The sequence below is a fragment of the Carcharhinus amblyrhynchos genome, chromosome 13 (assembly GCF_965287045.1).
Source record: "Carcharhinus amblyrhynchos chromosome 13, sCarAmb.v2.hapA, whole genome shotgun sequence".
Classification (NCBI taxonomy): Eukaryota; Metazoa; Chordata; class Chondrichthyes; order Carcharhiniformes; family Carcharhinidae; genus Carcharhinus; species Carcharhinus amblyrhynchos.
Window position 1 is genome coordinate 34213412 of NC_137336.1, and position 21655 is coordinate 34235066.

The 21655-nt window shown below is 43.5% G+C and overlaps 2 protein-coding genes across 2 annotated transcripts in view; both read right to left on the reverse strand.

The window, feature by feature from the left end:
* The window catches only part of phykpl (5-phosphohydroxy-L-lysine phospho-lyase), a 28033-nt gene extending 16641 nt beyond the window's left edge, over positions 1-11392 (reverse strand). Inside the window, exons 1-3 of the mRNA XM_080201508.1 lie at positions 11234-11392; positions 8964-9082; positions 2568-2727 (exon numbers count right to left, since the gene is read on the reverse strand). Of these exons, the coding sequence (XP_080057634.1) occupies positions 2568-2727; positions 8964-9082; positions 11234-11292 (338 nt within the window). The 5' untranslated portion in view covers positions 11293-11392. The remainder of the gene's footprint in view (positions 1-2567; positions 2728-8963; positions 9083-11233) is intronic.
* A 9049-nt stretch (positions 11393-20441) lies between these two features.
* The window catches only part of LOC145351488 (uncharacterized), a 166773-nt gene continuing 165559 nt past the window's right edge, over positions 20442-21655 (reverse strand). The window contains exon 19 of the mRNA XM_080201085.1: positions 20442-21647. Coding sequence (XP_080057211.1) covers positions 21645-21647 — 3 coding nt within the window. The 3' untranslated portion in view covers positions 20442-21644. The remainder of the gene's footprint in view (positions 21648-21655) is intronic.

Consider the following 21655-nt stretch of genomic DNA (forward strand, 5'->3'; position numbering starts at 1 on the left):
CCCATTTGAGCAAAGAGCCCTGTACAGCTCAGAGGAGCAGGAGGGGTGGGCCTGGGTTCAGAGTGAGGTGAGCCTGTGAGAGAAACGTGAGGAGCCACTGCACGTTCATCCAGATGATCAAACTCAAGATAGTCGTGTGTATCCCAGACCATTGCCCTGGCCATGTACTAATACCATGGGTGGGATTTTACAGCCTCGCATGAGTGAGACCGGAAATTCCCACCTGAGGTCAATGAAGATTTCCGTCGTTGGACCCTCGCCTGTTCCGATTCTGTGGCAGATGAGGTGGTAGAGTTCCAGCGCATGTTCCTTTCCTTGTACCCCATCAGCCTGGACCAGCAGGATCCCACTGCCCACCTTCGACACGAGCTCAGAGATGTCAGCGGGGGACACCAAAGATGCATCATGGCTATCATTCGCGCCATCTATTAGTGCAGAGGCACACCTCAGTGGGTGAACTTAGCAGGCTAGTTTCTGGATCTCTATCTGGTGAGCACAACATTGAATCACAGAATCACAAAATCCCTGAATCCCTACAATGCAGGAAGAGGTCATTTGGCCCATCGAGCCTGCACCGACAACAATGCTACCCAGGCTCTATCCCCATAACCCCATATATTTACCCGGCAAGTCCCCTTGATGTGAAGGGGCAATTTAGCATGGCCAATTCATCTAACCTACACATCTTTGGACTGTGGGAGGAAACTGGAGCACCCGGAGAAAACCCACTCAGACAGGGGAGAGAATGTGCAAACTCCACACAGACAGTGACCTGAGGTTGGAATTGAACCTGGGTCCCTGACGATGTGAGGCAGCAGTGCTAATCACTGTGCCGCCTACATCGCTGCTTCTGATGAAGAGGGTTGTGAGCCTTTGGAACTCTTCCTCAAAAAGCAGTGCAAGAAGAATCTTTGAATGTTTTTAAGGCAGAGCTGGATGGATTCTTGATAAGCAACGGGGTGAAAGGAGGTAAGTGGGAACGTGGGCTTCAGGTTACAACCGGATTAGCCATGAACTTACTGAGTGCCAGAGCAGGTTCGAGAGGCTGATTTACCTACTCCTGCTCCTAATTTATATTCAAAGTGGATGCAGTGTCTGTTAAAAGAGAATCCATTGACACTGAAGACAAAAGAACGTTTAGAGTAGACCGAGGATTGAGCTATTTTTTCCAGGCTATTTTCAAAAATGATGGTCATTGTCTAAATTTAGATTGCCTATGTAAATTTAGACAATGCTTTACAAAGTTAAAGACTGGCACATATTTACTCCTGGATGTGGGTAGGTTGTTTGCCAGTATGTATGTTTCAGAAAAGATCTGTAGCTAAATGTTGTAAATGGACATGGAAAATACAAGTTATAAAGGCACATCTGATTTGTTTCCCTTTGGAGAATTTTACAGAATGGGAAATGCCATAGAAGGAATTCAAAATAATGAATTGCAAAGATTCTCCATGGTCTACTCATTCACATAAACCAACATGCCTGAGGTTTGATTTGTGGTCAATGGCTAGTTAGTTGATCCCCACTTGGGCAAAGTTACAGCACTTAATTAATCTGAACCTCGTGCTTTAGGAGGGAAAGGAAATAAACCCAAGTTCGCACTTTTGGTCACAATGCAGTGAATAATGTTAGAACTTCACTCATGGACACAGGATGAAGACAGGTTTTGGATCAGCTGCTATTGGCTTCCCCTCAAATTTCAGTCAAAAAGACACCTAAAACTCAAAGCCAAGGCACACTACTGAAGAATGGCCACTTGGCTCAGGTACAAAGTGGCAACCACTATAAATCTATACCCACAACAGCAAATAAATTGTGCTTTCAGAGAAGGAGGAACGTTGATAAATCAACAGAATAATTTTTAAAAGTGAATTCATCGACAATGAGAAACTCTTTGAGTTTAAATGGAGCACTTCATGACCCCGGGACATCCTAGAGTGCATTGCAGCTAATGAGGTGCAGTCACTATTGTAGTGTGAGAAACATGGCTATTAGTTTGCACACAGCAAACTCCCACAAACAGCAACGTGACAACAACCAATCTGTTTTTGTGATCTTGATTAAGCAGTAAATATTTGCCAGGATGCTGGAAATAGCTCTTGCCGCTCGCTGAAATCACACTACGGGAATTTTTTGCATCCACTTGTGAGGGCCTCAGTTTAACACCTCTTCCAAAAGACAACACCTCTGATAGCCTAGCACTCTTGTTAGCCTTTTTTTTTGTGCTCAAATCTTGGAGTGGCGCATCAAAAGAGAACTTTATAATTCAGAGGCAAATGTCCTACCTACTGAGCCCACAGCTGTCACAGATGACACAAAAATTGTTTTGAAACACCCTTACTGATGGTTTCAATTCAATTTCATAACTTATCATTGATATAAAATATTTAGAGAAAAACATCAGATCACAGAGACAATCAATGATCTTATGTTACAAGGGTAAAGTTACTAAAAACTGAATTTCAGACTGCCTAGAATTCATAATAATTATTATATGAAATGATTGAAAACATTATTCTAAATCAAGAAAAATGTATATTTAACAAAGTAAAGGAAACACATTTTACCCAGAGTTCACAAAATAGAAAACCGACAGTTTTTGTGGCAATGTCTCCGACAATCTCGTTGCATAATGGACAATATTGTCATGTAGGAACCGCGCGTTTGTGTTCAATTTTGCCATTTGCGTACATCCAGCTTTCACAACATCTGGGTGACAATGTCCAACTACAAAAAGAAAAACCAATTTAGAGCAGGAAAACTGTTTCGCAGCAGTTTCACGTTTTAAGATAAAAGACGATGGGGCGAGGGGGGGGTGGATTTTCTGGTTCAATTTTTCCCTCCCGCCTATGGCAATTCCTGCAGTGGGTGGGACCAGAAAATCCCTCATGATGTGTCACTGAATAAAATTCGTGCCATTGAATCCAATTAAGCTCATACTGTGAAAGTGAAGTAGGACGTCACTCAACATCAGCACTGGGCCACATTTGTGTTTAACCTGAGACAGAAATCCTCATTTAGGTTCCATGATAGAGGTGAGAGGGGCATGTGTAAGTCTGCAGGTAGGCCATGCTGAGGGAAGAACAATTAAAGGCTTTTCTTTTTAACTGATGGGATGTGGGCATCGCTTGCTGGGACAGCATTTATTGTCCATCCCTAACCCCTTCAACTGAGTGGCTTGCTTAGGCCATTTCCGGAGGTATTGCTATGGAGACATATGTAGGCCAGACCAGGTGTCACATGTAGGCCAAACCAGCCAAGTCTGGGGTGACACAGTGGTTAGCACTCCTGCCTCACAGCACTGGGGATCTGGGATCAATTCCTGGCTTGGGTCACTGTCTGTGTGGAGACTGCACGTTCCCCCCTTGTCTGCGTGGGTTTCCTCTGGGTGCTCTGGTTTCCACCCACACTCTCCAAAGATGCGCTGTTTAGGTGCATTGGCCATGCTAAATTGACCCTCCGTGTACCTGAACAGGTGCTGGTGTGTGATGACTAGGGGGATTTTCACAGTAACTTCATTGCAGTGTTAATGTAAGCCTACTTGACACTAATAAATAAACCTAAACTTAAAAAGAAACTTAGGTGATAAAATCATTCAATTCAATTTTACGTGAGGCCCATTTCCAGAGTTGAGTGGTCTGAGAGATTGTGACCACATCTTGGAAACTAGAAAGCAAGTGGACTCCACACCCAAGTATTCCTCCAAAGACTTTTAAAAAGACCCTGTCAGGTAGCTTAACATTCAAAGTAGAAGCACTGATAGATTCCCTTGACAATCTTATATATTCAGCTTCTCTAACATATCATAGAATCCCTACAGTGCAGAAGAAGGCCACAATTCCACCCAGGCCCTATTCCTGTAACCCCACATATTTACCTTGCTAATCCCCTTGACACTAGGGGCAATTTAGCATGGTCAATCAACCTAACCCGCACATCTTTGGACTATGACAGGAAACCGGAGCACCTGGAGGAAACCCACGCAGACATGGGTAGAACGAGCAAACTGCACACAATCATCTGAGACCATGATTGAACTGGGGTCCCTGGCACTGTGAGGCAGTAGTGTTAACCATTGTGCCACCGTGCCGCATGTCCTTTAAACTGTCCCAAAGTGTTGTGTCAGACGAGCAAACCAGTCTGCAGTGGGGCCTAAACTCACCAGCAGGGCCAGGAATCCTGAGATTGAGCACCATTTTTAAAGGGCACTCCAACTCCCCACCACATCCCTCCACCAGGCTCTCCCCTTCCCCTCTCATCAATCTCCCTTCATAGTTTGGTTAAATTTTGTTTGACAATGTTCTGATCAAGCAACTTGGGACATTCTACTTTTTTAATGTGTGATGGAAGTGTACAAATGATGTGTGTCTATCTATAGTGTTTTTCTGTGTTTTGGGAGAATGTTTTAAAGTTCAGATTTTTTTCTACAGGCGGTTAGGCTGTCTGGAAGAAACACAGCTCAGTTGCTGGGAGAACAGAGTAATTACTCATTTCAACCTTGCAAGTGGTAATGTTAAGTAGCGTTAACAGAGCTTTTGCTTACTTAAATTCCCCCAAGATTTCAGATTAAGTTGATTGACAGGGTCATGTGATAGTCCTAGGTTTTGTTTGAGAGAAAAACCAGAGAGAAACCAGATTTTGCAAGGAGTTATAGTTGGATTTTGGCTGTTCTGGTTGAAGTTAGGAGAACTTTGCAGGATTCAGAAAGCTTTATATTTCTCTGAAAACTCCAAAGATGCCTACACTCATTATAACAAGTATATTTGTGATTGTTAACTATATTTTAAGTAGGTTAAGTCTCTAAGAAGAATGTTGCTTCTTTGGAACTGGAATAGTCATCAGTTAGAAATTAGATTTGTCTCTCTTAATGTTTAAAGATAGAGCTAACTGTTAACAGTTGAACAAACAAAACAAAGTAATTTATGTTTAGATTGTGTTAGGAATAAAGCTTATTTTGATAAGAGATCCCTAATTTGTCAGTGGAATTAGTCCTGGAGTGAAGCACCCTTTCCTCACATTTATGCCGAAATAGAAAAGTTGTTGGGGTCAAGTCTGGCTTCCTAATATACCTTGGTGTTCAGGTCTGCAACTCACACACATGCAAGTTGTTGTTCTTGTTCTAGAAAGTTTGAAGTTCAAGATCTACTGCACAAAATGATCAGAATCACACTCAGTGTCCCTTAAGTGTCTTGTCAATTATTCTGTCTTGAAAGAGGTTGCTACTTTCAAAAGAATTAAGCTAAAATGTCTCAAACAGTCTGTGTTGCAGCAGAGGTAGCTGATAATAAGGTTGATTTATAATGCACTGAAGATCTTTGTAATCAGTGGCTTGCAACCTATACCCCATATTTACAGTGCGGTTAATGAGAACTCTGCACATGTACACTTGTATCTGTGGATGGTACTCTGCTTCCAGCCCCTAATTGCTTTTCAAAGATGGACAGAACATATTCTGCATAAATTTAGAAGATTCCCAGGAAGTATATTTTTTAGAACCCCTTTAATATTTGACAAGTGTTAGAAAGTTGCTTGTCCACAGAGGAATGTTGGTGCCACACAATGGCAGGCAATGACCATCTTCAACAGGAGTGAATCTAACCACCTCCCTATAGAATTCAACAACATTGCAATTACTGGATCCCTCATCACCAAATTCCTGGGGCCGGTGGGACTATTAATCAGAAACATAACTGGACTAGCCGATTAAATACTGACTAGGTCAAAGATTTGGTATTCTGCGATGGGTTATGCATTGCTTGACTCCCCAAAGCCTGTCCACCATTGCCAACAACACTCAAGAAGCTCAACACAATCTAGAACAAACCAGCATACTTGACTGGCATCCATCCACCCTTTCAAACATTGGTTCGCTCCATCACTGGTGTACAGTGCGTACCATATGCAAGAATGCAACGACTCACCAAGGCTCCATTGACAGAACCTGCCAAATCTGCGGCTCCACAGTCTGGAAGGACAAGGGCAGCAGGAACATCACCACATACCACACAAAATCTTAACTTGGAACTATATCACTGTTCCTTCATTGTCAGTGGGTCAAAATTATGGATCTTCTTTCCCATCTGTACTCTTAGTGTGTATTCACCACCCAGACTACACTTTTCAAGGTGGCTGCTCATCACCACGTTCACAAGGAAGTGTAGTTAGGAATGGGAATTAGATGATAGTCAGCAATGCCCACATCCAATGAACAATAAAAAAAAAGTTTTAGACCACTTCCCCAAAGACATTTTGCATTGGTCCATTCAGGAATCAGATTGGCTTTCATTTTACAGTAATACACAAGTGACAATAGTGATTCTTGAAGTATCTGGTCAGGTCATCTGCTATTTTGGAAATGAGAAATCCTACATTGAGTAATAGTGCTGTCAAATATGCTTTAGAACAAGCAAATATCAGGCAAAACGATCTCACTAGACATACAGGATGGTGTGGAGATTTTGCAGTCTCCCAAGACATGGTTTGAAAGTTATCACATCTTCACTGTTGTAAAAGCTACATATGAAATTCACAGTTATCTCAATTTCCAAGTAGCACCCGCAGCACAATTGGAGATGAATCTTAAAACAGTTACTTTGGACAAAACAGCTGTTATTTGCAGCAATTTTCATTCTCCCACAAACCTTAGATTTCTAAGACAAAGTTGATTCACAATATTGTAAATATGGATACCTAAGGGAATAAAGAGGAGGTCCAGTGGTCCAGTGAGCCTCTGAGTCAGAAGCTCCGAGTTCAAGTCCCATTTCAAAGCTCGATAACCAAGGACGCTAAACTCATAATTGGCCAAACAGGTTGAGTATCAACTTGTAAATTCTTCTGACATGTGCCTTTGGCAAGTGGTAAGAGCAGGAGAGATTTCTGGTTAGAATAGAAAGAAATTGGAACCTCCATCATGACTACCACGTACAGGTAAAGTGTCTGTTTGCACAGCAACTTTGACTCTTGATGGGGATTAGTTTAGCTCAGTTAGCTGGATGGCCAGTATGGATCAGTGCAGGCTTTGATCCCCATTTTGACTGGAGTGGATTTGGGCCCTGCCTCCTTGCTCTGCCCATGCTGGAGATCGTGACTCTGTGAGTCAAACCTGCTTCTAAGAAGAAACCAGAAGAAGAAGAAGAGGCTATTAAAAACCTTAATAGGGATAGTCACCCACCATATCTTTTAGATGGTTGTTCAGTGACAGTGAGGTATTGGGTATGCACTGCAGTTAAAGAATGAAAAAGATAACCTCACAGGAATGTAACCTGACTTTATTACCCTTTATGTGCCGCATGTTATTTCCTACAATTACCACACGAGATTGGCTTTTTGAAGATAATCAGGTGATGATGTGGTGCCTTTCAAGTTACTTACTAGAGGACTAGGTTTTTTCAAATAGTCATGAACATGTAGTTTGGTTGGATTACATTGTAAATTATTTTACAGGCATCCAAAACTGAAATTTACGCTGAAGATATTAAGTTCCTCTGGGGTGACAAACAGACCGAATAAGGGTGAAATTCACATTACCTGACTGACTTGATGCTTCAATAAAAGGCATATGATGCTAATGTTAGAAATGCAGGTCCATTTTGGAGTAAACTAGGTTTTGCTTCAGACTGAATTGACAGCGGTGATGCTCACTGAAGTCTGTACTTTAGAGTTGGGTATTTCGCAGTTGGGAAGGCTTCGCGATAAAGAGGAACCAGAAGGGAAGAGTAAAAAGCTGTGTTGGGGGTGCGCAGAAGATTGCATAGTGGGAACAGCTGGAAAATTCCGGCCATGGTTCCAATGTGTCCAAGTCTGGGAAATAAATATTTCAGGATATGCATTTCAAAAAGACAGGAAGAATAGAAAAAAGTGATGGGTAGCCCTGATGCTAAAGGTTGACAGAAACAAATCACTGAATAAAGATCTTAGATCCAAAGATATGGAAGTAGAATCAGTTATGGGTGAAAATTAATAGCAGCAAGAGTCAGAAAATGCTGGTGGTGCATCTATAGCCCCCCTAACAGTACTGGGCATTAAACAAGAAATGATTGAGGTTTGTAACAAAGACAATGCAATGATTATGGGTGATTTTTAATCTTATTGACTGGACACAAATTGGCAAAAGGTGGATGGGAAGATGAGTTTGTAGAATGCTTTTGTCGATGTTTCTTGGAATAATATGTTGCGTGACCAACTAGGGATTTTCAATTTAGTGTTGTGTAATGAGCCATGGTTGATTAATGGTCTGATTGTAAAAGTCCTCTTGGCAAATAGTGATTATAAAACACTTGAATTCCATATTAGGATTGAAAGCAACACTGTCCAATCTCAAACAAGAAACCTAAACTCAAACAAAGCTAATTACACATGTATGAAGGAAAAGCTGGCTGAGCTTGATAGGACAATGCCAGGGCATTTACCCAATTTTGAAAGGTTGAGTAATTTGTGTCTTTATTCTCTGGAGGTTAGAAGAATGAGGAGGTGATCTCACTGAAGTGTACAGGAGGGGCTTGATGGGAAAGGTAGTGAGAGGTTGTTTCCTCTGAATGACTGGGGAATCTACAACACATTGGCCCCTTATCCTAAGATGTGCCCATCATTTTGGACTGGGACAAGGTGAGATTTCTTCACTGAAAGGGTGGTGAATCTTTGGAATGTTCTATGTAGAGGGTGGTGGATGCTCCATCATTGATTACATTTAACAGCTAAGTTAGGCAGATTTTTGGTGTCTTGGGGAATCAAAGGATATGGGGAGAGAACAGGAAAGTGGAGTTGAAGCCAAAGATCGACCATGTTCGGACTGAATGGCAGAACAAGCTTGATGAGTTTAATGATACTCTCCTTCTCCTATTTCTTATGTATGTCCCTGATCATTGGGGGGTGGGGGGTGGGGGGGAAGATATCCAACGATAAAAAGTCACACAGCTCCCCTAAAGTTGTGCAGTTTTTGTCATCTGTTCAAATGGTTTTCTTACCATGAGCAACATTGTTAATACAGTCCAAATATTTTCTTTCCTCTTCATCAAACATATATTGTCCCTGAGCTCTGACAATCTTGATGGGATCATCTGGGAAAAAAAGCCTGCAAGAAGATCTGTAAATAAAATTGCAGAGAACACAAAGTGACAAAATGATTCATAAATGTCTAATACTGATAAATGTTTAAACTTTGATTTCCTAATCTTTTTTCTACATATTCATTATATGTTGCTGTCATTTAAACAAAATTAATGAAATCATGGTGGCACAGTGGTTAGCAACACTGCCTCACAGAGCCAGGGACCTGCATTCGATTCCCAGCTTGGGTCACCGTCTGTGTGGAGTCTGTCCATTCTCCCCATGTCTGCGCAGGTTTCCTCTGCTCTCCACTGCCCCCCCTCCCCCACGCAATCTGAAGGTCATGCTGGTTAGGTGGATTGGCTGTGCTAAGTTCTCCCTTAGTGTGCCCGAACAGGCGCCAGAGTGTGGCAACTAAGGGATTTTACACAGTAACTTCACTGCAGTGTTAATGTAAGCCTACTTGTGACACTAATAAGTAAACTTTAAAAAAATCGTATAAAATAAACCCAAGTTCTATTCCATTGTCCACACTTTAGGGTTTCCAATTTGTTGTCTGATTCGTTGTATTGAATACTTGTATCTTCTGAATTATTGGCCCTTATTCATCAAAGCCTTTCCACAAACTACAAGACGCAAGTCTGGCGTGTGATATCTCAGTCAAGTACAGCTCCAACAACACTTAAGGACTTCACATCTACCAATTCCTAACATCAATTCAAAGTCCAACTTTTAGATAAATTTGTAATATTGTACAATGCAATATCGCATAAACAGTCCCCTGGGAATGCCTCCAAGTCAAGTTGGGAACTCATGATGTCCAGATGCAGTGTTAATACTTTCAACACTTCAGGATTACTTTAACATGGTAAGAAGTCTGACAACACCAGGTTTAAGTCCAACCAATTTATTTGTTAGTAAATTCGCAAGCCTTCGGGGTTTGCCCCTTCATCAGGCGAATGGAGAATTCTGGCCTCAGACAGAGCATATAAAGCACAGACAGTTTACAGATTACTGATTAGAATGTGAATCTTTACACCTAACCTGCTGTTCAAGCCTTGAAGTGGCCGTCAATGTGTGTGGAAGGAGCATTAAGCCCAGGTTGAAGAGATGTGTATTGTCTCCAGACAGTACAGTAAGTGAGGTTTTGCAAACCCAGGCAAGTCACGGGGGTTACAGACAGTGCGACATGAACCCAAGATCCCTGTTGAGACCGTCCTCATGTGTGTGGAACTTGGCTATCAGTCTCTGCTCAGCGACTCTGCGCTGTCGTGAAGGCCGCCTTGGAGAATGCTTACCCGAAGGTCAGAGGCTGAATGCCCGTGACCACTGAAGTGTTGGCCAACAGGAAGGGAACAGTCTTGCCTGGTGATTGTCGAGCGATGTTCATTCAGCTGTTGTCGTAGTGTCTGCATGGTCTCCCCAGTGTACCATGCTTCGGGACATCCTTTCCTGCAGAGTATTAGGTAGACAACGTTGGCCGAGTTACAAGAGTATGTACCATGTACCTGGTGGATGGTGTTCTCACGTGTGATGATGTCATCTGTGTCGATGATCCGGCATGTCTTGCAGAGGTTGCTGTGGCAGGGTTGTGTGGTATTTTGGTCACTGTTCTCCTGAAGACTGGGTAGTTTGCTGCGAACAATGATCTGTTTCAGGTTGTGTGGTTGTCTGAAGGCAAGAAGTGGGGGTGTGGGGATGGCCCTGGCGAGATGTTCGTCTTCATCAATGATATGTTGAAGACTCCGGAGAAGATGTCGTAGCTTCTCCGCTCCGGGGGAGTACTGGACGACCTGGGCTTAATGCTCCTTCCACGCACGTTGCTGGCCACTTTAAGACTTGAATAGCAGGTTAGGTGTAAAGATTCACATTCTAATCAGTAAACCGTGTGTGCTGTCATATACTCAGTCTGAGGCCAGAACTCTCCATTCGCCTGACGAAGGGGGCAAACCCGGAAAGCTTGCGAGTTTACTATCAAATAAGTCCGTTGGACTTAAACCTGGTGTTGTCAGACTTCTTACTGTGTTTACCCCAGTCCAACGCCGGCATCTCCACGTCATTACTTTAACATGAACAGGGGGTTGAAAAAAGGGTTGTATTTCCGCAGGACTGTAACAAACACAGTCTGGCCCAGTAGCAGAGTGAACACTCCCGTGGTCTATTTAACCCGCAATGAGTGCAGACTTACCCGATCAACTTCTTCCGGAGAGTTAACGTTTCGCTCTTGCGGTAGAGCTCAGAGGCCATGTTGTATTGCAATTTGTTCACAAACTGCTTTCTACCTCTGTCCGAAAACAATTCCAGCTCTCCACTCACTTCTTCACTCTCCCTGCACCCTCTCCCTCACTCTCCCTGCACCCTCTCCCTCACTGCCTGTACGCTCTGGGCGGCTCCGCTTACGTGAATCGCGAGGTGGGGTGGGGAGCAGGAATTATCCAGCACACGGCTTGTTTCAAGATCGGGGATATCTGTATCCTCCCTTACAGGGATCGCTGTCCCTAGATTCTCCCTTACGGGATTGTTAAGGCAGATCTGTCTTTCCAGAAGCAAGCCCCCATATGATGGGAGGAGGTACCGAGAATTAAATTAGTCTTGAAGGCCCAAGTTACAATGATTCAGTGGTTCACAGTATGTCAGTGAGGGAGACTGTTCTTTCCGCTGCAACAGCGACAAGCTGTTTGCCTAAAGCACCTGTTTCTCTTCAGAGATCAAACAAAAATATGAAGGTACCTTGCAACAGTTTATTCATTAAAGGAATTCACATAGCTCCAGTCTCAATCATATGACACTGGTTTCATATTTGATTTGATTTATTATTGTTACATGTTACTAACATAGTGAAAAGTATTGTTTCTTGCGTGCTGTACTGACAAAGCATACCTTTCATAGAGAAGGAAACGAGAGAGTGCAGAATGCAGTGTTATAGTCATAGGTAGGGCATAGAGAAAGATCAACTTAATGCAAGGTAAGTCCATTCAAAAGTCTAACAGCAGCAGGGAAGAAGCTGCTCTTGAGTCAGTTGGTACCTGACCACAGACTTTTGTATCTTTTTCCCAATGGAAGAAAGTGGAAGAGAGATTGTCCGGGGAGCGTGGGGTCCTTAATTATGCTGGCTGCTTTGCCAAGACAAAGTCTTTACTACTCTGTCTGCAAATTTGTAGACAGAGTCAATGGATGGGAGGCTGGTTTGCATGACGGATTGGCTTACCTTTTGTAGTTTCTTGTGATCTTGGGCAGAGCAGAAGCCATACCAAGCTGTGATACACCATAGAAAGCATTCTTTCTGGTTGTATCTGTAATAGTTGGTGAAAGTCGTAGCTGACATGCCAAATTTCCTTAATATTCTGAGAAAGTCGAGGCGTCATTGGGCTTTCTTAACCATAGTGCTGGCATGGGGGGACCAGGACAGGTTATTGGTGATCTGGACACCTAAAAACTTGAAACTCTTGACCCTCTCTACTTCATCCCATTGATGTAGTCAAGGGCATGTTCTCCTTTATGCTTCCTGAAGTCGATGATAATCTCCTTTGTTTTGCCGACATTGAGGGAGAGATTATTGTTGCTGCACCAGTTCACCAGATTCCCATTCTGATACTCTGTCTCCTCATTGTTTGAAATCCGACCGTCTACAGTGGTGTCATTCGCAAACTTGAAAATCAAATGGGAGAGGAATTTGGCCACACAGTCATAGGTGTATAAGGAGTATAATAGGGGGTTGAGAACACAGCCTTGTGAGGCACTGATGTTGAGGATGATCGTGGTTTGAAACCCATTGTTTGGGAGCAGGTAATGGTTGGGCCATTGATACCACTTTGAGATATTAGAAGTCACAACTAGCTGTCTTTGTACATAGCTGGCTGGGGTAGATACATAGGGGGCAACCATACAGGCTTATTATGCCGGTTAATTGGTGTGGCGAGCCAGTAAGATCGCAAGAGAGGCAGAAAAACAGTTCACATCAGGTTTCCCATTCCTGTGATCTTACCAGCCGTGTTAAGTTGGTGTAATTCTTTAGATCATTTGAATATGATTAGTGAGACTGGTATGCAATCATCTGGGCTCACTTGCCTTAATGGCCTCACTGGTGGAGGTCCTTAACTGGTGAAGCTCACATATGTTTCCCCAGTAACGAGGACCTGATGTGATGGCCTCACCGGTGGGACTACAGGCCATTGAGACCCCCCAGGTGGCCATTGGCAGGGGCAGGTAATGCCCCCTGAGCAGTGCCAGCATGGCACTCCCAGCTTAGGACCTGGACACTGCTCTCTGGGCACAGGTGGTGCCAAAAGACAGGGCTTAGGGGAGGGTCAGGGCCTGAAACGGAGGCAGCAGGTGGAAAACTGCATACTCTGCATTGGGGATCGCTGGGGTGGCAATCGACCAGGAGGGGTGAACGGGGGTGATGATTGACTGGGAAAGATAAATGGGAGTGGTGATTTGCTGGGTAGGGGGGGGCAGGGGTGTTGAACAATCGTCCGGGGAGGGCGTAATTGGGGGTGGTAATTGGGGGGGGAGGAGGGCAGAGCAAGTAATTGATGGCTCTCTGGTGGGGGGAGGGAGGCAGGTCAGATGGCTCTCTGGTGGGGGTGCGGGGAAGCTGGGCGTGTCTGCTGCCACTCTAGGTATTATCGGTGGAGGGGAAGTGGGGGTCTGCTGCCACTCTGCATGTGATTGGTGGGGAGGAAGAGGACAGGGGGCTGCAGCGGCCTAGGTAGCTGGGGGGTGGAGGGATAAGGAGTCAGTAATATTGTGGGAGTGGGGCAATGTCTGTGGGGGCCAGGGGGAGGCATTATCCAGCCCGGGAGTGATGTGGCAGGGGAGTGTTTTTCTATTTTTTTACTGCGCATGCGCAGTTGAAGGCTCCGATCAGAGCTGCAGTGTTTCAGCTGCAATAAGCCCTGCCCACAGGTATTTTTTCAGGCAGAGTACGTACTGGGGTCTCAGAGAATAGATCTGAAACACGCCCATGTTTCAAGTCCGCCCAGCACTTAGAATCAAAATAGTAAAATAGGGCCCAGTGTGTTTTAGTAGAGATCATAAATCACTACCCAGGATGTCAGACTGTAAGGAACCATTTTTCTGTGTTTATTGATAATGTAGCTTTGTGTACGTGCTAAACTAATGATTGGATATTATTCTAATTGGTTAATCACTGCTTTGGGAAACAAATTAAATAAATGAAACAATCAGTTTGGATACTGATTTCTTCCTAATACAATTTTGATTGATGTATATTAATTACTTGCAGATGAACCAAAGGGTAATACTGTCAGTGTAATCCTTTTTTCGGAGAATCTGTATGCCACATGCCTGGCCACAGACATCCCTTGCTATAGCTTGAAATAAAGGCCAATTTTAAACCCCAAAAACTTTGCTCATTTGAGGGGTACAGAGAACAAATTGCTTGTTTGCCTAAAATTCTTACATTGCAGATTATTATTTAAATAGCTATAGTTTGGAAGAGTAGAATGTGCAGTATCCTTGTATGCTAGTCACTGAAGGTAAGAATGCAGGTGCAGCAGATAGTGAAAAAGGCGATTGGTAACATTGACCTTCACAGCAATAGGATATGAGTACAGAACAGGGATGTCTTATTCCAATTATACAGGTTCTTGGTGAGACTACACCTGGAATATTATATGCAATTTTGGTTTCCTGATCTGAGGAAGGATGTTCTTACTATGGGAGGGAATGCAGCGAAAGTTTACCAGACTGATTTCTGGGATTACGGGACTGATATGAAGATATTAGCTGGGGTTTAGAAGAATGAGGGGAATCTCATAGAACCCTATAAAATCCTAAAAGAAGTAGGCTGGGTAGATACAAGAAGGATGTTCCCAATGGCGGGGGAGTCCAGAACCAGAGATCACAGCCTAAGGATATGGGGTATATCATTTAGTAAGAAGTCTGACAACACCTTCTTACTGTGTTTACCTCAGTCCAGTGCCAGTATCTCCACATCGTAAACCATTTAGGACCGAGATGAGGAGAAATTTCTGCAGCCAGAGAGTGGTGAACCTGTGGAATTTGTTACCACAGAAAGCAGCTGAGGTCAAAATGCTGTGTGATTTCAAAGAGGAGTTAGATACAGCACTTGAGACTGAAGGGATCAAAGCATGGGGAGAGGCAGGAACAGCTTCCTGAGTTGGATGATCCGTCATGATCATAACAGCAGAGCAGGCTTGAAGTGCCAAATGGCCTACTCCTACTTCTAGTTTCTATATTTTTATATCCTTTTTGTATTTGTTAATGGGATGTGGATGTTTTCTTAACCACCTTGTCAAGTTGGGGATCTTTTGGCTCTGTACCCCAAAATTGTTTGTTCCTGCAGGCTTCTCAGATCCCAATCTTTATTGTGTATTTGCGTGCCGTTTTTGCCCTCCTGAAATGCAATCTTTCACACTTCTTGGGCTGAGGCACCAGATTTCCCAAACTCTCGGCTGAAATGTTGAGACGGAGCCTGCCGAGAGGAATACTGGCAGCCCCACAGCCATTTAATACCCAATTGGACATTAATTAATTGCAGGCAGGATTTCTACCCTTCAGGATCAGGTGGTCCCACCCCAGCGAACTGCTGGCCAGTCAGAGGGTGACAGCTCTCCAGCATTTCAGACAGACGCGTGCAGTGTTGAATGAGGATTTGGATAAGTGTTTGAGGATCCTGCCCACTGCCATGCTGGCAAGTCTCAGAAAGGGAGACCCGTTAAAGAGGTAACTCCCACTGGACTGCAAAGGGAATTCTCCTAAACTGGACAGTGTGGATTGCCCACAACTGTCTAAATCCTGGTGGCAGAGTGTTGAGGTCCTTAAATGGGTATATAGTCACCCATCTAATGGCTTCAAATCGCCCATGGGTGAGTGGGCCACCCAACATTCCCCCGTTCACAGGTACAATACCTGTGGAGGTGGGCAGGCAATTGGCACATTATTATTTCCATGGTATCCAATCATATGACCTTCCTGTTCTTGGAGGCATAAAACCTAGCCCATAATTTCTCCTATTGCTGCCTCTAAGGGCCCTATATTTGCTTCTGTTAATCACTTCCAAATTCTCTTTCTAAGTCCCTTTTCCTTTGAATTCTAAACTTTCCTCAGGCTTATTACCTTTTGCGTAACATTCTATGCCTTTTCCTTTCATCTAAAATTTTTAACTCCTCTTGTGAGTGAGGGTTGGGCCACTTTCCTCTTATAAGAATGTATATTTATTGTGAATAATGACTTCTTTAAATGTTTGTCATTGCTTCCCTGCCATCATCTTTTAATCTGCTTTCCCAATATACCTTAGCCAACCCATCCCTCATACCTACTTTGTTCAGATTTAAAACTCTAATTTTGATCTTAGCCAAATAACTTTGAAACTCAGTATGAAATTCTGTCATGTTCATTCGTTCCCAGAGGTTCTTTTGCAACAAGGTTAGTAATTGACCTTACATATTGTGCAATACTAGATTGAGAATAACCTGTTCCTTAGTTGGCACCACGACATACTGATGTAGAAAATAACCTTGAATTTATTCTGTGATGTTGTCCTCCTCATTGTTACTGCAAATTTGGTTTGTCCAGTCTGCGAAGATGAAAGATCTCCATGATTATTACATTACCTTTGTTATTGTCTGACTTATACCCTACCTGGCACTAAACTACTCTACCTGCTTATAAACTACTCTAACCAATGTTTTCTTTGCCTTGCTGTTTCTTAACTTCACCTAAACCAAATTTGCATCTTGATTTTTCAAGCTAAGATTCTTTCTCTCGATTATCTTTCTCTCCTGTCCTTTAATGCCATTCAGTCATTCCTGCTTTCCAACCTATCACTGAATTTACCTTTTGTGCTTTTCTTCTATCCTGTTTTCCCTGCCCCTGTATTTGCTTAAAATCAGTTACGTCGCTAATATTTTCCCGTTCTGACGAAAGGCCATAAACATGAAATGTTAACTTGGTTTCTCTCTCCACAGATTGGCCATGCTAAATTCTCCTCTAGTGCACCCAAACAGCTGTCAGAGTGTGGCAACTAGGGGATTTTCACAGTAACTTCATTGCAGCATTAATGTAAGCCGACGTGTAAGACACTTTAAACTGAGTATTTCTAGAATGTTTTGTTTCTATATCAGAAGTAATGGGTTGGATTTTTCGCTTGGGCTTTGAGACCCAGACATTGGGACTAAATGGGGGATACAGGTCTACACTTGCAGGCACAATCTTCTGGGCGGCCTCCTAACTATCCAGTTACACATTCACCATCCTATTGAGGACAGTGGATGGGCTCCTGATGCTGCCAGCCCAGACAGAGGACTGGCTGATCTGAAGCCTCGGCACGGTGACACAGTGGTAAGCACAGTTACCTCTCATCTCTAGAGACCCAGGTTCAATTCCAGCCTTGCATGACTGTGTGGAGTTTGCACGTTTTCCCCATGTCTGCATGGGTTTCCTCCATGTGTGGGTTAGGTTGATTGGTCATGCTAAATTGCCCCTTAATGTCAGGAGGATTAACGGGGTAAATATGTGGAGTTATTGGAATAGAGCCTGATTGGGATTGTTGTCAGTGCAGGCTCGATGGGCCAAATAGCCTTCTTCTGCATTGTAGGCATTCTGTGAACCCCACTGGGAATAGTGGGTGCTGCCGGAGCATGTCAGGGACTCTAAGAGCATCTCAATTGCAAGGAGTCCTTGTAAACATGGATCTAATTTAAAACAAAACTTCAAGGGGCAAAGTTGTTAGGCCCCTTGGAGCTGAGGGGAAATCCCTGTGGGTGAATCTTGGGGTATCTGGTTCCTTGTTTATGGCTCTCTTTGTGGCCTGGAGGCTCTGACTCTGATGGCCCACCACTAGTGTACTGCCGCAAAAACTGTCTTCATTGAATTGGTGGCGCCCACAAGAGGTGGAGAAGGGGTGCTCCAGTTGTGGCAGAAGGCAGCCAATTCCACTTCTGCACCACTCCCACTCCTTCACCACCCCCAGCCCAAGAATGTTCGCCAGTGGCAGGAATGGGACAGGGACAGGGGACAGGAATGGAAGCCCATTATCATAGAGCAGGAAAATCCAGTCCAATATGCAAGAGCTTGAACTAGTTTACACTTGATGACCCAGAGTGCAGCAGAAATGCAGCATGTAAATGTGATCCTTTTGTGGTGATATTTTACACAAATACAATGGAATTGTGGTTCAAAAATGCATCGCAGAAAGCTCCATTATTATATGCCAACATCAAAGCAAGATTTACCATCAAAGTGTGGAAAAATAAACTGGTCAAATGCTGAGGGGCAGCATGGTGGCACAGTGGTTTGCACAGCTGCCTTAAGCACCAGGGACCCGGGTTCGATTCCAGCCTCGGGTGACTCTGTGTGGAGTTTGCACATTCTCCCCGTGTCTGGGTGAGTTTGCTCCAGTTTCTTTCCATAGTCCAAAAATGTGCGGGTTAGATTGATTGGTCATGCTAATTTGACCTTAGTGTCAGGCAGATTAGCAGGGTAAATGAGGGTTATGGGAATGGGGCCTGGGTGGAATTGTGGTCGGTACAGACTCGATGGGTCAAAGGGTCTCCTTCTGTACTACAGGGTTAATATGAATGGATTATGGAATGATTTATAGGTTGAAAGATCACAGCTAGTGTTCACTATTTCTCTGTTCAAAATAATGAAGAAAAATGAGAAACTGCAATTGAGTTTTAACTTTTACACAAAAATCAATTTCTATGGGCAGAAATTAATTACTTGTAGGTGAAATTAAGATGGATAGCACAGAGCAAAAAGTTTAGTTCTTTTTTAAGCATTATTTGGCGGGTATAATTTAAACCTAACTGCATTTTAAAAATAACTTTCAAATGTATAAAAGATTGAGATAAACAAGAAAGATTTTTATTTTCAATGTAGAAAGCTAAGAAGGTACTAATTGTACAAAAACGAAAGCTACCACACATGTTCATATTGGCATGTTTGTATATTGCATGACCTATGTAGCTAATGTAAAACTTGTGAGTGTAACATCCCAAAAACCGATGAAATAACAGTAATGTTTGCAAGAATGTCTTTTAATTGTGTAGCTGTCTAGGAGCCAAAGCAGCGTTCTGGACATCTGGTGGCATCACGGAGGTAATTTTTCTGAATATTTGCTGATCAGAGTTTCTTTCTTGTTGTTGAATATTTGTAAATTGTGGATAGCGGCTGGAAGGTTCTCTACCACCGGCAGATACAAAGAAGGTTATCCTACTTCGCAGGAAAATTACAGCAACTAATAATTATCACTCTATTCTCCCTTTGATATCCAAGGGCACAGTCGGAATGTCATTTTTTTCTGTAAGTTCCTTGGTGACTGCTATTTGCTGAGGGAATGAATGTGGAAACTGAGCAGGGGATCACTGATTTCCCAGATTCGGAATTATTGATTTTGAAGTGAGACTTTCTCCGTCATTTTCATTCAGCATCAGGAATTCAATCGGTCTCTTCGTAGCAGTTGTCTTCATACTTTGCTTTCCACTGTGCTCTCTTATCATGGGTAAGTTGTTCCCACTTCTGGACATCTTTTTTGAACTGTTTCATAGTCGCCTAAGAGGAGTCCTTATGTCTCTTTTGCTGACCACCATGAGTAGATTCTCAGTTGTTCCTCCACCGTACACAATTTTCTTTGGGATCTGCTCATAACATTATGTGACCTTCTTGATCAGGGAGTCTATGCTTGGCATGTCATTTCTCAACTTGCCATCTGATCTTCATCTGCGTGCCATCATGTTGGGCAGAATGTTGAGATGTTGAGTGTTGAGATGGCCGGCTGGGCTTTCTAGCTTGTTTCACATAGCAGATCACTTGTAATATTCAGTCAGGGCCCTACAGCATGCGCAGGACCCTGACTATGCTCAAGAAGGGCTAATCCTTTCAAAATAAAAATTGAAAATGCTCAGCAGGTCAGGCAGCAGCCATAAAGGGAGACACAGAGTTATTGGGTGGAATTTCGCAAAGAAGTTCCAAGTGTCAAAACAGCGAGAATGACGGAGTGTTCCGCGCTGATCTCTCAGACATGTGCCACACCACAATCCTCCCACACTCTGTCACTTTTTCAGAGAGGTGGGAGTTTTGTGCCCGGTGTTGGGGGTGTATAAACACATCAGTGAGCCTGGCTTTAGTGTGCTCAGGCACCATTCTGCTTGGGTGCCCTGGGTACACTGAGAGATGCCCTCTCTCACCCACAGATGTCGGGACCCCTCACCCCTCACCTCCCCCCCCCCACCCCCAATCAGTGGAATGTTCCCCCACCCTCTCCCCTACACAGGTTACCAGCATCAGGTTCTTCCCCATGGGACCGCCACCCCAACCCTGCCATGCCCCACATCGCAAAGGCCTTCACAATCCACCCCTGCACGCCTTCCCCCTACCCCCCCCACCCCTTCAGTCATGTTCCCCCACTCAGGGCCCACCCCCTCGGCACTGTTCCGTCATACTGTCGGTACCCAACTGGCACTGACGGGTTGTCCGATGACCAAGTCAATGATCTGAAAGATTTGCGTGAAACCTCTGACCTCGTTCGCTGCTGGGATCCTCCAGTGCCGTGGCAGTGAATAAAGTTTTGGCTAATTGCCAAATTGCCTATTCTCGCTGGCAGCAGTGACGAGGTAAATGAGATCAGAAAATCCAGCCCATTAACATGTTCTCTCTTCACAGATGCTGCCTGACCTGCTGAATATTTCCATCATTTTCAGATGTTTACAATCTGTAGCATTTTTGTTTTAAGATCCTCCTTAGAACCAGAAAAAAAATTCTACCATTGGTCTGTTTTCTCCTTCCACAGCTCCAAGTGCTAACTTGTCCAACATAGTAGCCAGCTGAAATCCCACTCTCCCACATCTAGCAAGCTGCAGCAGGGTGCTAACATGACGTGTTCACTCACTGATGTCACTTGGTTCTGGTTTTGACATGCTCAGCCCTCAGGCCAGAAAGAACAGCTGCAAAGTATGTCCTCTCTGCTCATCGTTTGTCCTCTCTTGACCTTTGATGAAAATCCACCTTAATTATTTCTACCAGTGTCTTGGAACGCTTCGTAGCAGATCCTTGAACATCTTGTTTTGATTGTTAAAGACTTACGATCGTGACACTTAATTCACACTTAATTGGTGAACTGCCAACCTAACAAATACACATATCCTGGTGAAGTAACCAGTTACAGAAGTAACCTGGTGAAGTAACCAGTTAACTTTGTTCACCTCAGTTCACTTCTTTTTAAACTTAGAGGTTAGTTGTGCTGCTTTCCTCCCCCTTTCATTAAATGTTTAAAGTTCATTGGAATGTTATGCAACTCAAAATTAAAGCCAGGCTGGCCATGTATGAAATCATCACTTCATGGCTTGACGGGTCATTGATAAGGTTACATCTCAGGTAATGGCAGCAGAAGTAGCTATCAGTAACATTCAGTCCCATGACTGTAGCATATTTCGGTATTTCTGAGTCTGGATTTTTTGATCTAAGTTGACAAGTAATATTTTGTTCCATCCACCTCCGTCCTTGTCAGATCTGCAAGGCTTAATATATTATCAGCTGAGTTTCTTTACAAAATGTTGAAGGACAAAATATGTCATCATTATGTACACATTCCTTGCTTGTTTAGTTAGTAATCACTGCAAAA